The following is an 11,729-nucleotide window of genomic DNA, read 5'->3' as shown; positions in this document are numbered from 1 at the left end:
GAAGATGGCGACCGTGGTGGGCGATGCCAGCGAACCTAGCGAGTGACGTCAAGTGAATGTCACCTATAGAAGGGGACGCCGCGCCGCCGCGCGTTGAGCGGATGACTTCACCGACCCAACAAACACGCCAACATGTTCGATGGGGTGGATCCGACGGTCCCGCATATAAATCGATCAATTCACGGAACTATCGCGCCATTTTCAAAATACATTCAGCAGGATTGTAGGAACACCTCGTGGATTTTGTGCCATTCAGTTAAACCACCGAGAGTCTTCGTCCTACGCACACGTCTTTGACAGAATCATGATCACTAAAATGTTTTCTCATTAAAACAAAACGAAGAAAATAATTTAGTTTTTTTACCCGCGTAATTAAACCCCTAATAGCGGGAAGCTGAACTCCCTGAGAATGTGACTGGTCGGAATATAACGCAAAAGTTTGAGAACATGAGGTTACCTAACTTGTTCAAAATATAAAAAAAGACCAAATATTTCTTTGGGCCGACGTCCACCTAAGCCGAATATAGTTAAAACAAGAAGAGGCATTGCGGGCGCATATGGCATTAGTGAAAAAATACTTTGCAGCAACAAAGACAATATTGATTTGTTTCTGACGGTAAATAAATCCTAGAGGGGCCCACAACGCCATTTCTTGTTTTGACAATATCAGGCTTAGGTGGGCATCGACTGGAAAAAAAAAAAAAAAAAAAAAATTGGTATTTTTTCATGTTTTGATTAAGGTAACGTAAGTTCTATCTTAACCGCTAGTGTCACAAACTAACACCACTTAAAGAACAAGGCCGCAGTGCTGACATTTTTGTGTCACCAGCGTAAGCCGATGCTGGACGCTGATTGGATACGAGTGATGCGTCGCCGCTGGGCTTCGAGTCGTGTTTAAACCGAACGTTTGACGCAATCGTCCTGTCCAATCTGTGACCAGCGTTGGCGCCTTACCACGGAATGCGAAAAGTACCAAGCGCACTCCTCTAGCGGAAGTTGCTCTGAAAAGTCATAAAATTTATCTTGATCATTCAGATCAAAGGTCGTTCAACCATGGCCTGCAGAGACATGTCATCTAAGAGCGCCAAGAACATCGTCCTCTACAGCATCGTGGTGATTGGGAACGCGGCTTGGTGCTCTGCTTTCAAGGATTGGTATTTCGGCATCGACAAGGTATTCACCAAACTATTCCCAGTAGGCAGAACACGTTATGATCACAACGAATACGCTTCTTGGAGATGTTGACTTTTTTATGTGTCTTTCTTTATCGACGCAGCAAGGTATGGTAAAATTATCGGAAACTAAGCAGATCGTATGAGTTTTTCCTGTTCTTCTTTTTTTGTCAGTACTGAGGATGCCACATGACTGGCGACACGTCTGTCTTTTTGTTAGCTTTTTTATGTTAACCCAGAGTAAGCAATATTTGAGTGCGTTGTTCACTCGGGCTCAGAACGAGCTCATACTTATTAACGATATATGTTCACACAGCCCCGTGTTCTTTCGTTATGTTACGAAAGTAAGGCCGACCCAGATGGGACGTATTCTCAACATATTTACGCGCGTTTCAGCCGGTGTAATCACGGTATTTGGCGGGCGCTTTTTGCACAGAATGAAAGAGGGGAAGATTGCCAAACCACACAACGGCGCTTTTCGTCGACGTCTCTTCGGCGTTTGGTGCAGTGTAGCCCGACTCGCGCTTTTCATGAAAGGAGGCAAAATGTAGATAGGATATGTCATTGCGTTCCGCCAAAGGACAGAAATATCTAAATGTTAATCAACCACGAAAGCCTAAGTTGCTAACGCCTGCCGCTACTGCACCTGCGCGCCGCGATGGCCTTGACTGCAGAGTTCCCGATCTCGTAGCGGGTTACGGAGGGCGTTGCAGGACCGAAGAAACGATCTACGAAATGTCCCTCAGTGACTTATTGTAACGGAAGAAAACGGTGCTGTTGTGCGCTGTCTGAACCTGCAGCCTAGGCATTCCACGACCAGCAATCCAGAGTGTGTAATGCACGTTTCATCATGGTCACCTGACGTCACAGTCTCGTGATATGACGTCGTGGTGTCGCATGACGTGACAGTATACCCGCAGGGGCTTTCGAGATACACATCCGTGATCCAGATGGACAGCCGGCTGCGGCGCAAGCCGTATATACTCTAGAGACGCTGGACGTCCATGTCTGGAACGTCCTCTTTGCTCTTGCAGGTCCCCGACTTCCGGATGATGGCCGTGAAGCCCGTGGCCACCATCAGCGACTCGGTGATATATACTTGCTCGGCGGCGGTGAACCGGGCCCGGTTGTCCATCAGTTTTCTCATCAACTTCAACGACCTGGCCAGCTTTTGCGGGCCCAAACCTCTGGGTACCACCTGCCAGTTCCGCCCGCACGTTGTCACGCGGAGAAACCTCATCCTACCGCCGCTCACCATCTACGAGGCGCAGGTCCGTCCGGTCCTCGGGTGCCGGGTGCTGACAACTTGGTGATACTCGGCGCTCAATAAACAAGGACAGTAACAATTAGTGGCATCGGAACAGCGGTGAACCCCCCCCCCCCCCCCTCCCCCGTTTAAGTGATGCAATGTAAACAACAGGAGGAAGAAAACAAGAAATTTTCCCCCTGTCGCCCGATCTCCCAAGTAATTCTGACGCCTCTGCAAGGACAGGTCACTAGACAAGACGAGCGATCGTTTTGTCTATACTGTCTATTTCTGACCTTGTTTATTTCTTTGTAGCGCGCTGTATGACCATTCCATTTAGCGCTCTCAGGGAGGCGCCATTTTGTTCGATCGGAGCGCCCTCTCCGCACACCCGGGAAGTTCAGCAGGTTCGGCGGGGTAAAACGAGAGAGAGGAAACGCGCCCGACTCCGCTAGCAGACGACAAACCGGGAGGTTGCCGTTCTCCATCTTTAGGCCGTACCGGCGGGCTGTACGGTACAGCCCGCCGGTAATGACAATGGCAGCCACAAGCGAGAGTTCGATATTCGGTACAGCCTGTACCGAATATCGAACTTTCGCTCGTGGCTGCCACTGTCAAGTGTTTTGCGTTTTTACAATATTCATATGGCTACTCCAAGATCATCCTATAGGGCTCTGTTGTTTTATTTCAGTAAATGATCAACTAGCGTATACTTGTTCCGTTACTTCACGAGCAGTGGAGTCAGCCGGCAGTACTACCCTCAACCGCTGTGTCTATTGCGTCGGGAAAGCACGTTTTTATTTATTATTCCAGACTTCCACTCATTGTTGCTAAAGACCTACACCAGTGCGAACTACAGCAACCGGATTTACTTCTCGCCAGAGAGACCGGCCACTCTGACAAACCTTTCCCAGTTATTTATTTATTTATTTTGCACACAGGTAACAGCACAATTGGACCCGGTTAGTCTTTTTATCGAGCACAGCATTACACAATAACTTGCATATGAAAATCTGCGCATCTGTGCTTTAAATTTCCAAGATGACGCGATTTTAAACCGAGTTTGAACGTCAGCCGGATGCTATAAGTACAGCCCACTTGGCGGAGCAGACGACGCACTGGGTAAGAGGGGGAGGGCATTGTTTCGCCCTCAGCTCTTCCTAGTGGAACGGTCCAACGGTCCCGCGCCGCCTCCCCCTTCCCCTCTTTTCCGCACACGTCAGTGCCAGAGGTGCTGGTGCCACCTCTCGCTTGCGCCAGCCTCGCCGCGTGTCATCACAACGAGCGCAGTCACAGACGAACGTGCACTGCGCATGCGCAGCCCTTGTCTGCGTTCACGCTTCTGCCGCTTGGGGCGGGTCGGAGATCCTGTAACGATGACGTCACGGGCGGGCCACTCGTCTCCTCTGATACTGTATGCCGCATTCGGTCTCTCTCGCAGCTGGAGTTCAACTCCCGGGAACAGATCAACGGCACGGTGTCGTGCTCCTTCGAGGACCCGGACGACCCGTTGGGCGTCCTGGCGCAGCTGTACGGCTTCTTCGACATCGACGTCCGCTCGACCAACATGAGTGCGAACGACTTCGGGAAACTGTGCGCGGTGCAGCAGGGATGCCGCCACGAAGCAATCCACTGCGAGGACTACAACCACATCACGTATGCCTCGAGCCAGCCTCGAGTAAATGTCCCCCATTTAAGAGACGAAACGAGCGAGGGAAAATGTTAACTTTGGTTTTGGCATAACCTTTCATCGGCCATTTTCTCGATACCTATTTTGAATTTAGAGATCAGCGTGCTGGGAAGAGTAAAGCCTGGGTATTTCGAGAATCTTTCTGCGCCGAGAAAACCATGCTCCGACTATTAATGCGACAGCATTACCGTTACTAGGGAGTTTTAGTAGACCGTGTTTCCCCCTCCGCTAGCCCTCCGCTACGAAGAAATCGCCACTGCGCCTGCGCGCCGATGGCCTTGGCTGTAGAGTTCCGGGTAGCGGAGGGGCTTAGCGGAGCGGGAAACACGGTCTACTAAAACTCGCTATTGTCCCACGGAGCGAAGCCGTCGTGGTCTGTGACCAGGCTGAAGCAGAAAAAGGCGCCCGATTCCCGTTCCCAATAAAACACAAAGAAAAGCGCAGCAACGCAGATGCCTCGTCCCGGAAGCCAGCGAGTGCGCTCAAGGTCAAAGGGGACGCGCCTCAGAAATAAAACACAAAGAAAAGCGCGGCAACGCAATGCTTCGTCAGGGAAGCCGTCATGCAGGCCGGCAGGGTTCGCCGCGCATGCGCAGTAAGGGAGCGTGATGCCGCCGCCGGAGCGCCGTGTGCGAAAGGAAGACGTTGCGTGCTGCTTGTAGGAATGCCCTGCCCGTGTAGGAAGTCTTTCCCATTCCTACACGTAAGGAGTCTTAAGTGTCCCTGCCAAATTTTAGTTGGTGAACGTAAAGCTAGCTTCCTTTGTCTTCACTCGCCGTTCGAACGCAGAACGCTGGACGCCGGCGTTTGGCAACGGAACGCGATAGCAATAGACAAAGGTGAAGCGCAAAACACGTGCCACGAGCATGTATTCCGCCGCCATTCGATTCTAAGGGCCGCTCATCTCCGTGCTGCGCCACCATTTGCTTCCAAGGTCCCGTTCACTGCCGCATATGCTGGCAAGACGAATACAAACACATAGAGGAGCTTTTTCTACAGACCACTTCAACAATCACCTTCTGAACGCTGTCACCTTTGTATATTGAGCTGATAGAACGAGCTTTGCGCATGCCGTTTGCAGAATATCATATAACTTGCCCCCCCCCCCCCCCCCCCCCCCCCCCGCCCCGTTCTTATCCACGCTCCGCGGCCAACGAGATTGTGACATAAGCCGATAAGAAATCCGAAGCTGAAAAGCGCCGAGAACGACATATGCCGCCATCTTGAATGTCTCCCAGTGTGGGCGAAAACAGTGCTTTGCCGACGACTGACGAAGATAATCCCCGGATAAGGGGGACAACAGGGTCAAAGGACAAACACAATTCTCCAAACGTTCGCATTCACTGCGTTATCATCGTTGTTTTGCCGTCGCCACGCCGATTGTAGGCACTCCGGGTATGCACCAGCCCAGTGTTTACAAAACAAGCCCGCTTTGCCCACACAGAGACCAAATCAAGGAGAAGTGAAGCGTTCGCACATGCGCAGTACGGACAGCAGCGTCACCGCAGTGCGTGACGTCAGTGAGTTGAGAAACCGTCACCCATTCTCGTTTTGCGTCACCTCTATTTTTTTTATTTTTTTATTGTCAGGTTGAAGCGTTTTGTGCTTTTCTTCGTCGCCCATACCGGATACGATGGCTTGGGACGAGAGTAAACAAACAGGGAGGAGGCCCTCTTGGCAATTTATGCCCCCGCGAACTTCCGGTCAAATGAGCAGACTAAGCATCCCCACCGTCACTGGTTTTTGTAACGTTCATGACATATTTTACGACGTTCTCCAGGTGGTTCGCTAAAGGACCAATGAGCGAGAGATTTAATGATTTTTTTTTTTTATTTCTCCCGTAAGACAACCATTCCCCTCTTATATGTTCAATGGCGCAACATAACAAAGGACCTTGCTAAATCCCCACCTTCGTGATTATCCCGAAATTTTGACACCAACAGGCTCGGAAGGCCATGCCGAAGCGGAGCAACCGGAAGTTTCTTGGGAGACAAGAGACCGCTTCTGTTTGTAAGCAGGCTGAAGGGTCTATATAGCGGGAGTATCAAGGAGTGGCCAGGCTTTTTAAATCGACCGCAAGATTCGGTTTCTTAACCTATCGTGCTACGACTTTGTGCAGCGTTGCCCACAGATGGTGCTTTTTTTTTTTTTTTTTGTAAAATTTGCAGAGAACGATTTTACATAAGGAAAACGCAAAGAAAGAAAAAGGCTTAGCTCCTACGGAAATGCGGCGAAGCCAAAGATCTTCAAACAATACGGCCCCGTTTCCCACGGCAGACAAGAGATGACGCAAGCGGTCGCGATGCCAGCTGCTCAAACAAACGAGCATACGACGCCGAAAGCAGGCGTCTTTGGCAGACGATCTTTTCGACTCAAAAGCGGCGCGAGCTTTTCTGATATCAGTTGCCAATGCATTATTTTATCATCCTTACTGATGAAACATATTGAATGGACATATAATCGATTAGAAAAATGGATTGTCACGATATTTTGACTTTTTCTTTTTGGGGTACCGTTGTCGTCTGCTTTGCAGTTCCTTGTTGTTACCGCGCCTGTTTTTGTTTCTGCGACTGTCGCCGCCTGCGGAACGCGCTCCACTTTTGAGTCGAAAAGATCGTCTGCTAAAGACGCCGGCTTTCGGCGCCGTATGCTCATCGCGGTTGGCGCAGTTGGCATAGCGACTGCTTGCGCCATCTCTTTTCTCCCGTGCGAAACGGCTCCGTATTGTTCGAAGACCTTTGGCTTCGCCGCATTTCCATATGAGCTAAGCCTTTGTCTTTCTTTACTTTTTGCTCAGGTAAGTTCGCTCCTTGCAAATTTTACAAAAAAAAATGCACCATCTTTGGGCAACGCTGCACATAGTCGTAGCGTGATAGGTTAAGAAACCGAATTTTGCGGTCGATTTAAAGAGCCTGGCCACTCCTTGATACACCCAGTATGATCGATTTGACCAATGTGGAGCGCGAGTTCGCCTGCTTCTTACGCGGTGACGTCAGAACGGCAAGCTCTGATTGGTTCCGACTTGAATGATAGTGGGTAGACGTCAAGGCAGCTGGCATTGAAATCTACCCACTATCCTTTCAATCAGAGCCAATCAAAGCATGGCGTTTTGATGTCAATGCAACCCCTGAGCAAGAAGCAGAAGAAGTTGCGCTCGGCATTGCAGAAAACCCCTACCTCAGATAATCTCCTTCCTCAGTGGTTGAACTGGTTAAAGGAAAGCAAATGGCTGGAGTTGGACACAGTGCTTCGCAGCTGCTTCCGAGAGAGAGAGAGAGAGAAGGCTTCCAAAGGGCATGACCTATTATGTTCTCGCTTTGTGATTGGTTGTCCGGCATTCTTATCGGCAAATACCGCAATCTGGTTGGCTGCGGTGTGATAATAACATCCTCTGGACTCGCCACGCCCGGCGTCACCCATTTTACTCCGTTCATCTGCACTATGGACAGCGCGCCTACAGCGCCAAAGTCCTTCCCTAGCCGTGGGGACAGACCGCTTCCGGGACAACGCATGCGCACTGCACCGTCCACACTTCCGCGCTGCGTCGAGGGAAACGGCGCTGCCGCCGAGATACCGGATTCGCAGAGACATTAGAGTCGGCTGTCTCCGCTCTCTTGAAGGCTGTCCACGACGATAGATGGCGGCAGTCACCCAGGGCTCCCAATTCGGGGGGAAACCTCGAGGCTTTCGCGCGTCCAGCAGCGTTCCTACCACGCAGAAGCTGCAGCCGCCAAGGCCACTGGGCATTTGAGGATCAAAATGAATCAAACGAAACAATCACACGGAGAAGAACGGTATAGGGTTGTCAGTGCTCGATCCCTTGGCGTATATAATTTTTTCAGAGGTTTTTACCCAGCGCGCTGACTTAACAGTAAAATGCATCCATTTGATATACGACACCTCTGCGGCAGCGCAGCTGTCCGGCGTGCCAGGAGGGCATGGGCTTCGACAGCTTCTACCACCTGTGCTACGATCCGCGGCAGATCGACCAGTCGTGCGTCTACAAGCACCAGTGCCAGCGGGCAGACCCGCGCTCGCTGTGCAAGCAACGCCGCTGCCAGTGCCGGCCCCGGCACTCGGACATGGGCGACGGCTGCAAGGCCATCATCGAGCTGGGCTACCTGTGCGGCGGGGGCACGCAGTGCAGGGACGAGATGGCGCTGTGCGTCGAGCACGCCTGCAAATGCCAGGCGGTGGGTATACTATGCGGAGGGCAAGTTCGTCTACTTCTTGCGCAGGGGGTAGCGGTGACGTCAGAACGCCGAGCCCTGATTGACTGATCGCGACCCCCTATCTGAGCGTCGTCTGCTCCCTTGCAACGTCGTCTGCTCGCAACGTCGTCTGCGTCTATCTTACCTTTCCTGCGACTTTCGAAAGTGCAGAGGCCAGATTCACGAAACGATCTTGCGCCAAAAATGTGCGTAAGACATAACTTAAGAACAAATTCGTATTCACGAAACAAAATTTTCGCAAGTTTTGCGCAGGTTACGACGAAATCCTACGACAGCTCCGAAGCTGCTTACGCACTTCTTGCGATCAAATCAGCATGGCTGACAGCGCCGCGGTCGCGACGACCCACGGACGTTTATTTTTCTACGTGCGCTTCTCACGCGTCCCGACTTCAAGCAGCAAGAACAAAGTAAAAAGTACTTGAAACAGACCACGACGAACAAGAACGCTGCATTCACAAACGCCCGGGAAAAGCTCCAACGGCCACGATTCCACCGAACGCGACCAAGCGAGCACGGCAGTTAGGCCTAGCAGCCACTCCGCGACTCAGCGAGTCATGCCCATGACCGGCTGGTGTGCTGAATGGAATATGCCCGCGCAACCCTTGTGAACCCTTCCCGTATTATACTTTGATCGCTGACCTCCGTTTTAGATTAAGAGGTCAATTTCTTTCTCTTGTTATCTCCTTGTTTCCCGAGGCACGGTGACTCTCGCCGGTGAAAAAGCGGCGAATCTCCGACAGACGCAGGAAAGGTAAAGCAGCCATCGCTTTGACTAGCAGACGTAAAGCAGACGACGTTAACTGCGCCAACTCGCCGACGCCGTTAAAGAATGAGGGGTCTCGCCGCACACGAAAGGAGGGAAAAAGTATTTGGGAGGAAGCTTGCGGACACTAACACGCTCACCCCCTCTCGGTTCTTAGCAAACAAACCTCAGCGCCTCGGGACACCTCGCCAGTGAGTCCTTTGACTTCTCTTCTTGATGCGCGTCTGCTAGTTGTTAGACAAAAACAACGTTCCGCTCGACTCGAGTTATTTCGTCTGCCCCCTCTGAAAGGCGAAGTCGAGCTCGCTCGTAAAGACCTGAACTTCCGAAAGTCGCAAAAAAGGTAAGACAGACGCAGACCATGTAGCGAGCAGATGACGTTGCAAAGGAGCAGATGACGCTGAGATAGGGGCCCGGTCACGATCAGCCAATCAGGGCTCGGCATTCTGACGTCACCGCTACTTCCTTTCTTATGCGCAGAAGACAAAAATGAGCCCGCTTGCGAGGCGTATAGGCTCATAACGCATGAGGCGATTCGGAGGACTTGGTGCATAGTCCGGCATTGCATATCCCTCACAGTCGAACTATAAGTTGATCAGGGAGCCAGACTTGATGATGAATACGCGAGGGAATGACAAACGTGCACGCTCAGTAAAAACATCGGCTAAAAGACAGCAGGCCCTGTCGCCGATCAACAACCAAGAACGAGTCTTTTGTTTCCCCAGCCAAGGATGAGGAGGAGCGCCTGTACATTCAAACTGCCGAAAAATATTAGGAAGGTCAAGAGGGTAACACGAGAGAGTGTCCACAAAACCGCTTTCAATCCCTGACTCCACCTGGCGCTCCACCTGGCAGAAAACTAGGTTGGAGGATTCTGAGAATGAAACAATTTGTGCATTCGGAAGGAGATAAAAAGAGGAAGAAAAAATAACGCGTTTGTACGAGCTTGGGAGCCAAAGTCAAAAAGGTACAGACGGGGCATTGTGAAAGCCGTTCCCTGCAGCTCAAAAAAGTCAGCAGGATCTAGCTTCCTTGGCGCAAGGAGCGTTCGCGCTCACTTGAAAACGTGCTCGCGCATTTTCATACCAGAACCCCTAAACCAGCGATTTCTGAAAATGGCCCATTGTGACCGTTTCAAGCGTTGGCGTCACAACCTTACGCTGACGAAACCACTCTAGCTTTAAACAAAAAGTGTAAAATGCCGACGACGTTACTAGCACTTTGCTAGCACCAAGCGTAACGTACCAGTCAAAAACAACTTAAAAAAAGCAGACAGGAGGACACGTAAAGGCGGGCGTCCTTGGGGTTATCCATTTGGTCTTTGTTGGCATTCGAAGATTCGGTTTGGCTCGTGCCTTGTTTCCCGTCCTGGGATCGGTCGCTCGCCTCCAAGTCTGCAATCGGTTCAGCTTTGCCCTGGAGTCTGACGATGCATAGTTCCGTAGATTGTTTCCGGCGACAAATATTTTCGCAAGTTAAAAAATGTATTTGAGATACCGAGTACAAGATAGTGAGAAATGTAGTTAAGATAGTGTAGTAAATACTCTATACGAAAAGTCTTTGCAAGCTACCGAAATACCACCAAAAGTATTCGAAATACAGTATCTTGAGTGTAGCATTTAAGATAGGCACAAGTCTAACTTAGTCCATCTTCTCCCCTTGTTTCAATAACGAGTGCTTGCAAAAAGTGCGATCACCATTGTACAAAAATGGACGCGTTTGACCACAGGCACAACATGGACATCGGTGTCCGACACGCTCCACTCCGAAGACACTGCGATGGTAGCTCTATAGGCGCGCCAATCACGTAGTTGGGGCCGAAGTTTATATGGAGCGCGCCCATTGGGCGATGACACCACGCTTTTATCGCCAAAGTCCAATCGACACGCTCCGCCAACTTTAATTCGGTTCCAACTTTCTTCTGGACGAGTCGAGAACCCCAGACTCGTAAAATCCCAGTTCCGCGCTCAAGAGACAGAGGGTGAAAAAACTCGGGTGGGCGATATTCGATTGTGCCATGGCCCCATTTCTGGTTCTCGGTCGCAGGGCTTCCAGCCGTCGAACGGCAGGTGCGTGCCCATGACGAGCATCGACGTGAAGGACGTCCTGGTGATGGCCACGTCCACCATGATCGTCTTCACGGCCTTGGCGTCCATGCTGTGCGTCCTGCTCAGGGAGCACCGACCCGACGACGAAGAGGGCAACCGGTCCCGCTACTCGCTCACGTCCATACGTTGACCGCGCCCCACCAGGACTCTCATATAGACCTGGTCAATTGCTAATCATTTCATTGTTCCACTAGCTCAGATGATGATACAGGGTGTCCCCCCCCCCCCCCCCCCCAAACCTTTATGTTTTTGTGTTGTTATTTTTTTCACCGGAAAAATAAACTATGTATCGCCTAATGCTCAATCTTCGCACAGAAGTAGCGCTAGGGGTCAGAACCAGATGGTAAAGTTTGAGAACCAACCTTTATCTCATTAAAAAGCTTTCAATTATGTTTTGAAATTTTCAAAGGGGAATTATTTGCACACTACACAAATGAAGCAAGTGTGGCTGTTGTTCTTTTATATATTATGTTGATATCGACCCTGATTCCCGCACTCCACAGTTAGGCCGTGCCACG

General features: G+C 50.8%; 1 protein-coding gene across 2 annotated transcripts; it reads left to right on the top strand.

Moving 5' to 3' along the window:
- Nucleotides 1-2,215: 2,215 nt before the first annotated feature.
- LOC115316762 lies at nucleotides 2,216-11,428 on the top strand. 2 transcript variants are annotated; one of them, XM_029976230.2, is made up of 4 exons: nucleotides 2,216-2,443; nucleotides 3,860-4,074; nucleotides 8,025-8,301; nucleotides 11,150-11,428. In XM_029976230.2, the coding sequence occupies exons 1-4, from the start codon at nucleotides 2,222-2,224 to the stop codon at nucleotides 11,339-11,341; spliced, it is 906 nt and encodes a 301-aa protein (XP_029832090.2). In that variant the 5' UTR covers nucleotides 2,216-2,221; the 3' UTR covers nucleotides 11,342-11,428. The 2 variants fall into 2 exon arrangements, with proteins under 2 accessions (XP_029832090.2, XP_029832088.2); XM_029976228.2 differs by having other exon boundaries at nucleotides 2,216-2,467.
- The last annotated feature ends 301 nt before the right edge of the window (nucleotides 11,429-11,729 follow it).

This window comes from Ixodes scapularis, unplaced genomic scaffold, assembly GCF_016920785.2.
Source record: "Ixodes scapularis isolate PalLabHiFi unplaced genomic scaffold, ASM1692078v2 PGA_scaffold10__122_contigs__length_95168666, whole genome shotgun sequence".
NCBI lineage: Eukaryota > Metazoa > Arthropoda > Arachnida > Ixodida > Ixodidae > Ixodes > Ixodes scapularis.
The sequence above is the reverse complement of the archived record's forward strand: the minus strand, read 5'-3'. Positions and strand labels throughout refer to the sequence as shown.

Excerpts from the sequence above, each read along its gene's own strand:
- LOC115316762 (XM_029976228.2), top strand. The coding sequence starts at position 2,222 with ATGATGGCCGTGAAGCCCGTGGCCACCATCAGCGACTCGGTGATATAT. Across the intron at positions 4,075-8,024 it reads GAGGACTACAACCACATCAC|CTGTCCGGCGTGCCAGGAGG; the intron begins GTATGCCTCGAG and ends GCGGCAGCGCAG. Across the intron at positions 8,302-11,149 it reads ACGCCTGCAAATGCCAGGCG|GGCTTCCAGCCGTCGAACGG; the intron begins GTGGGTATACTA and ends TCTCGGTCGCAG.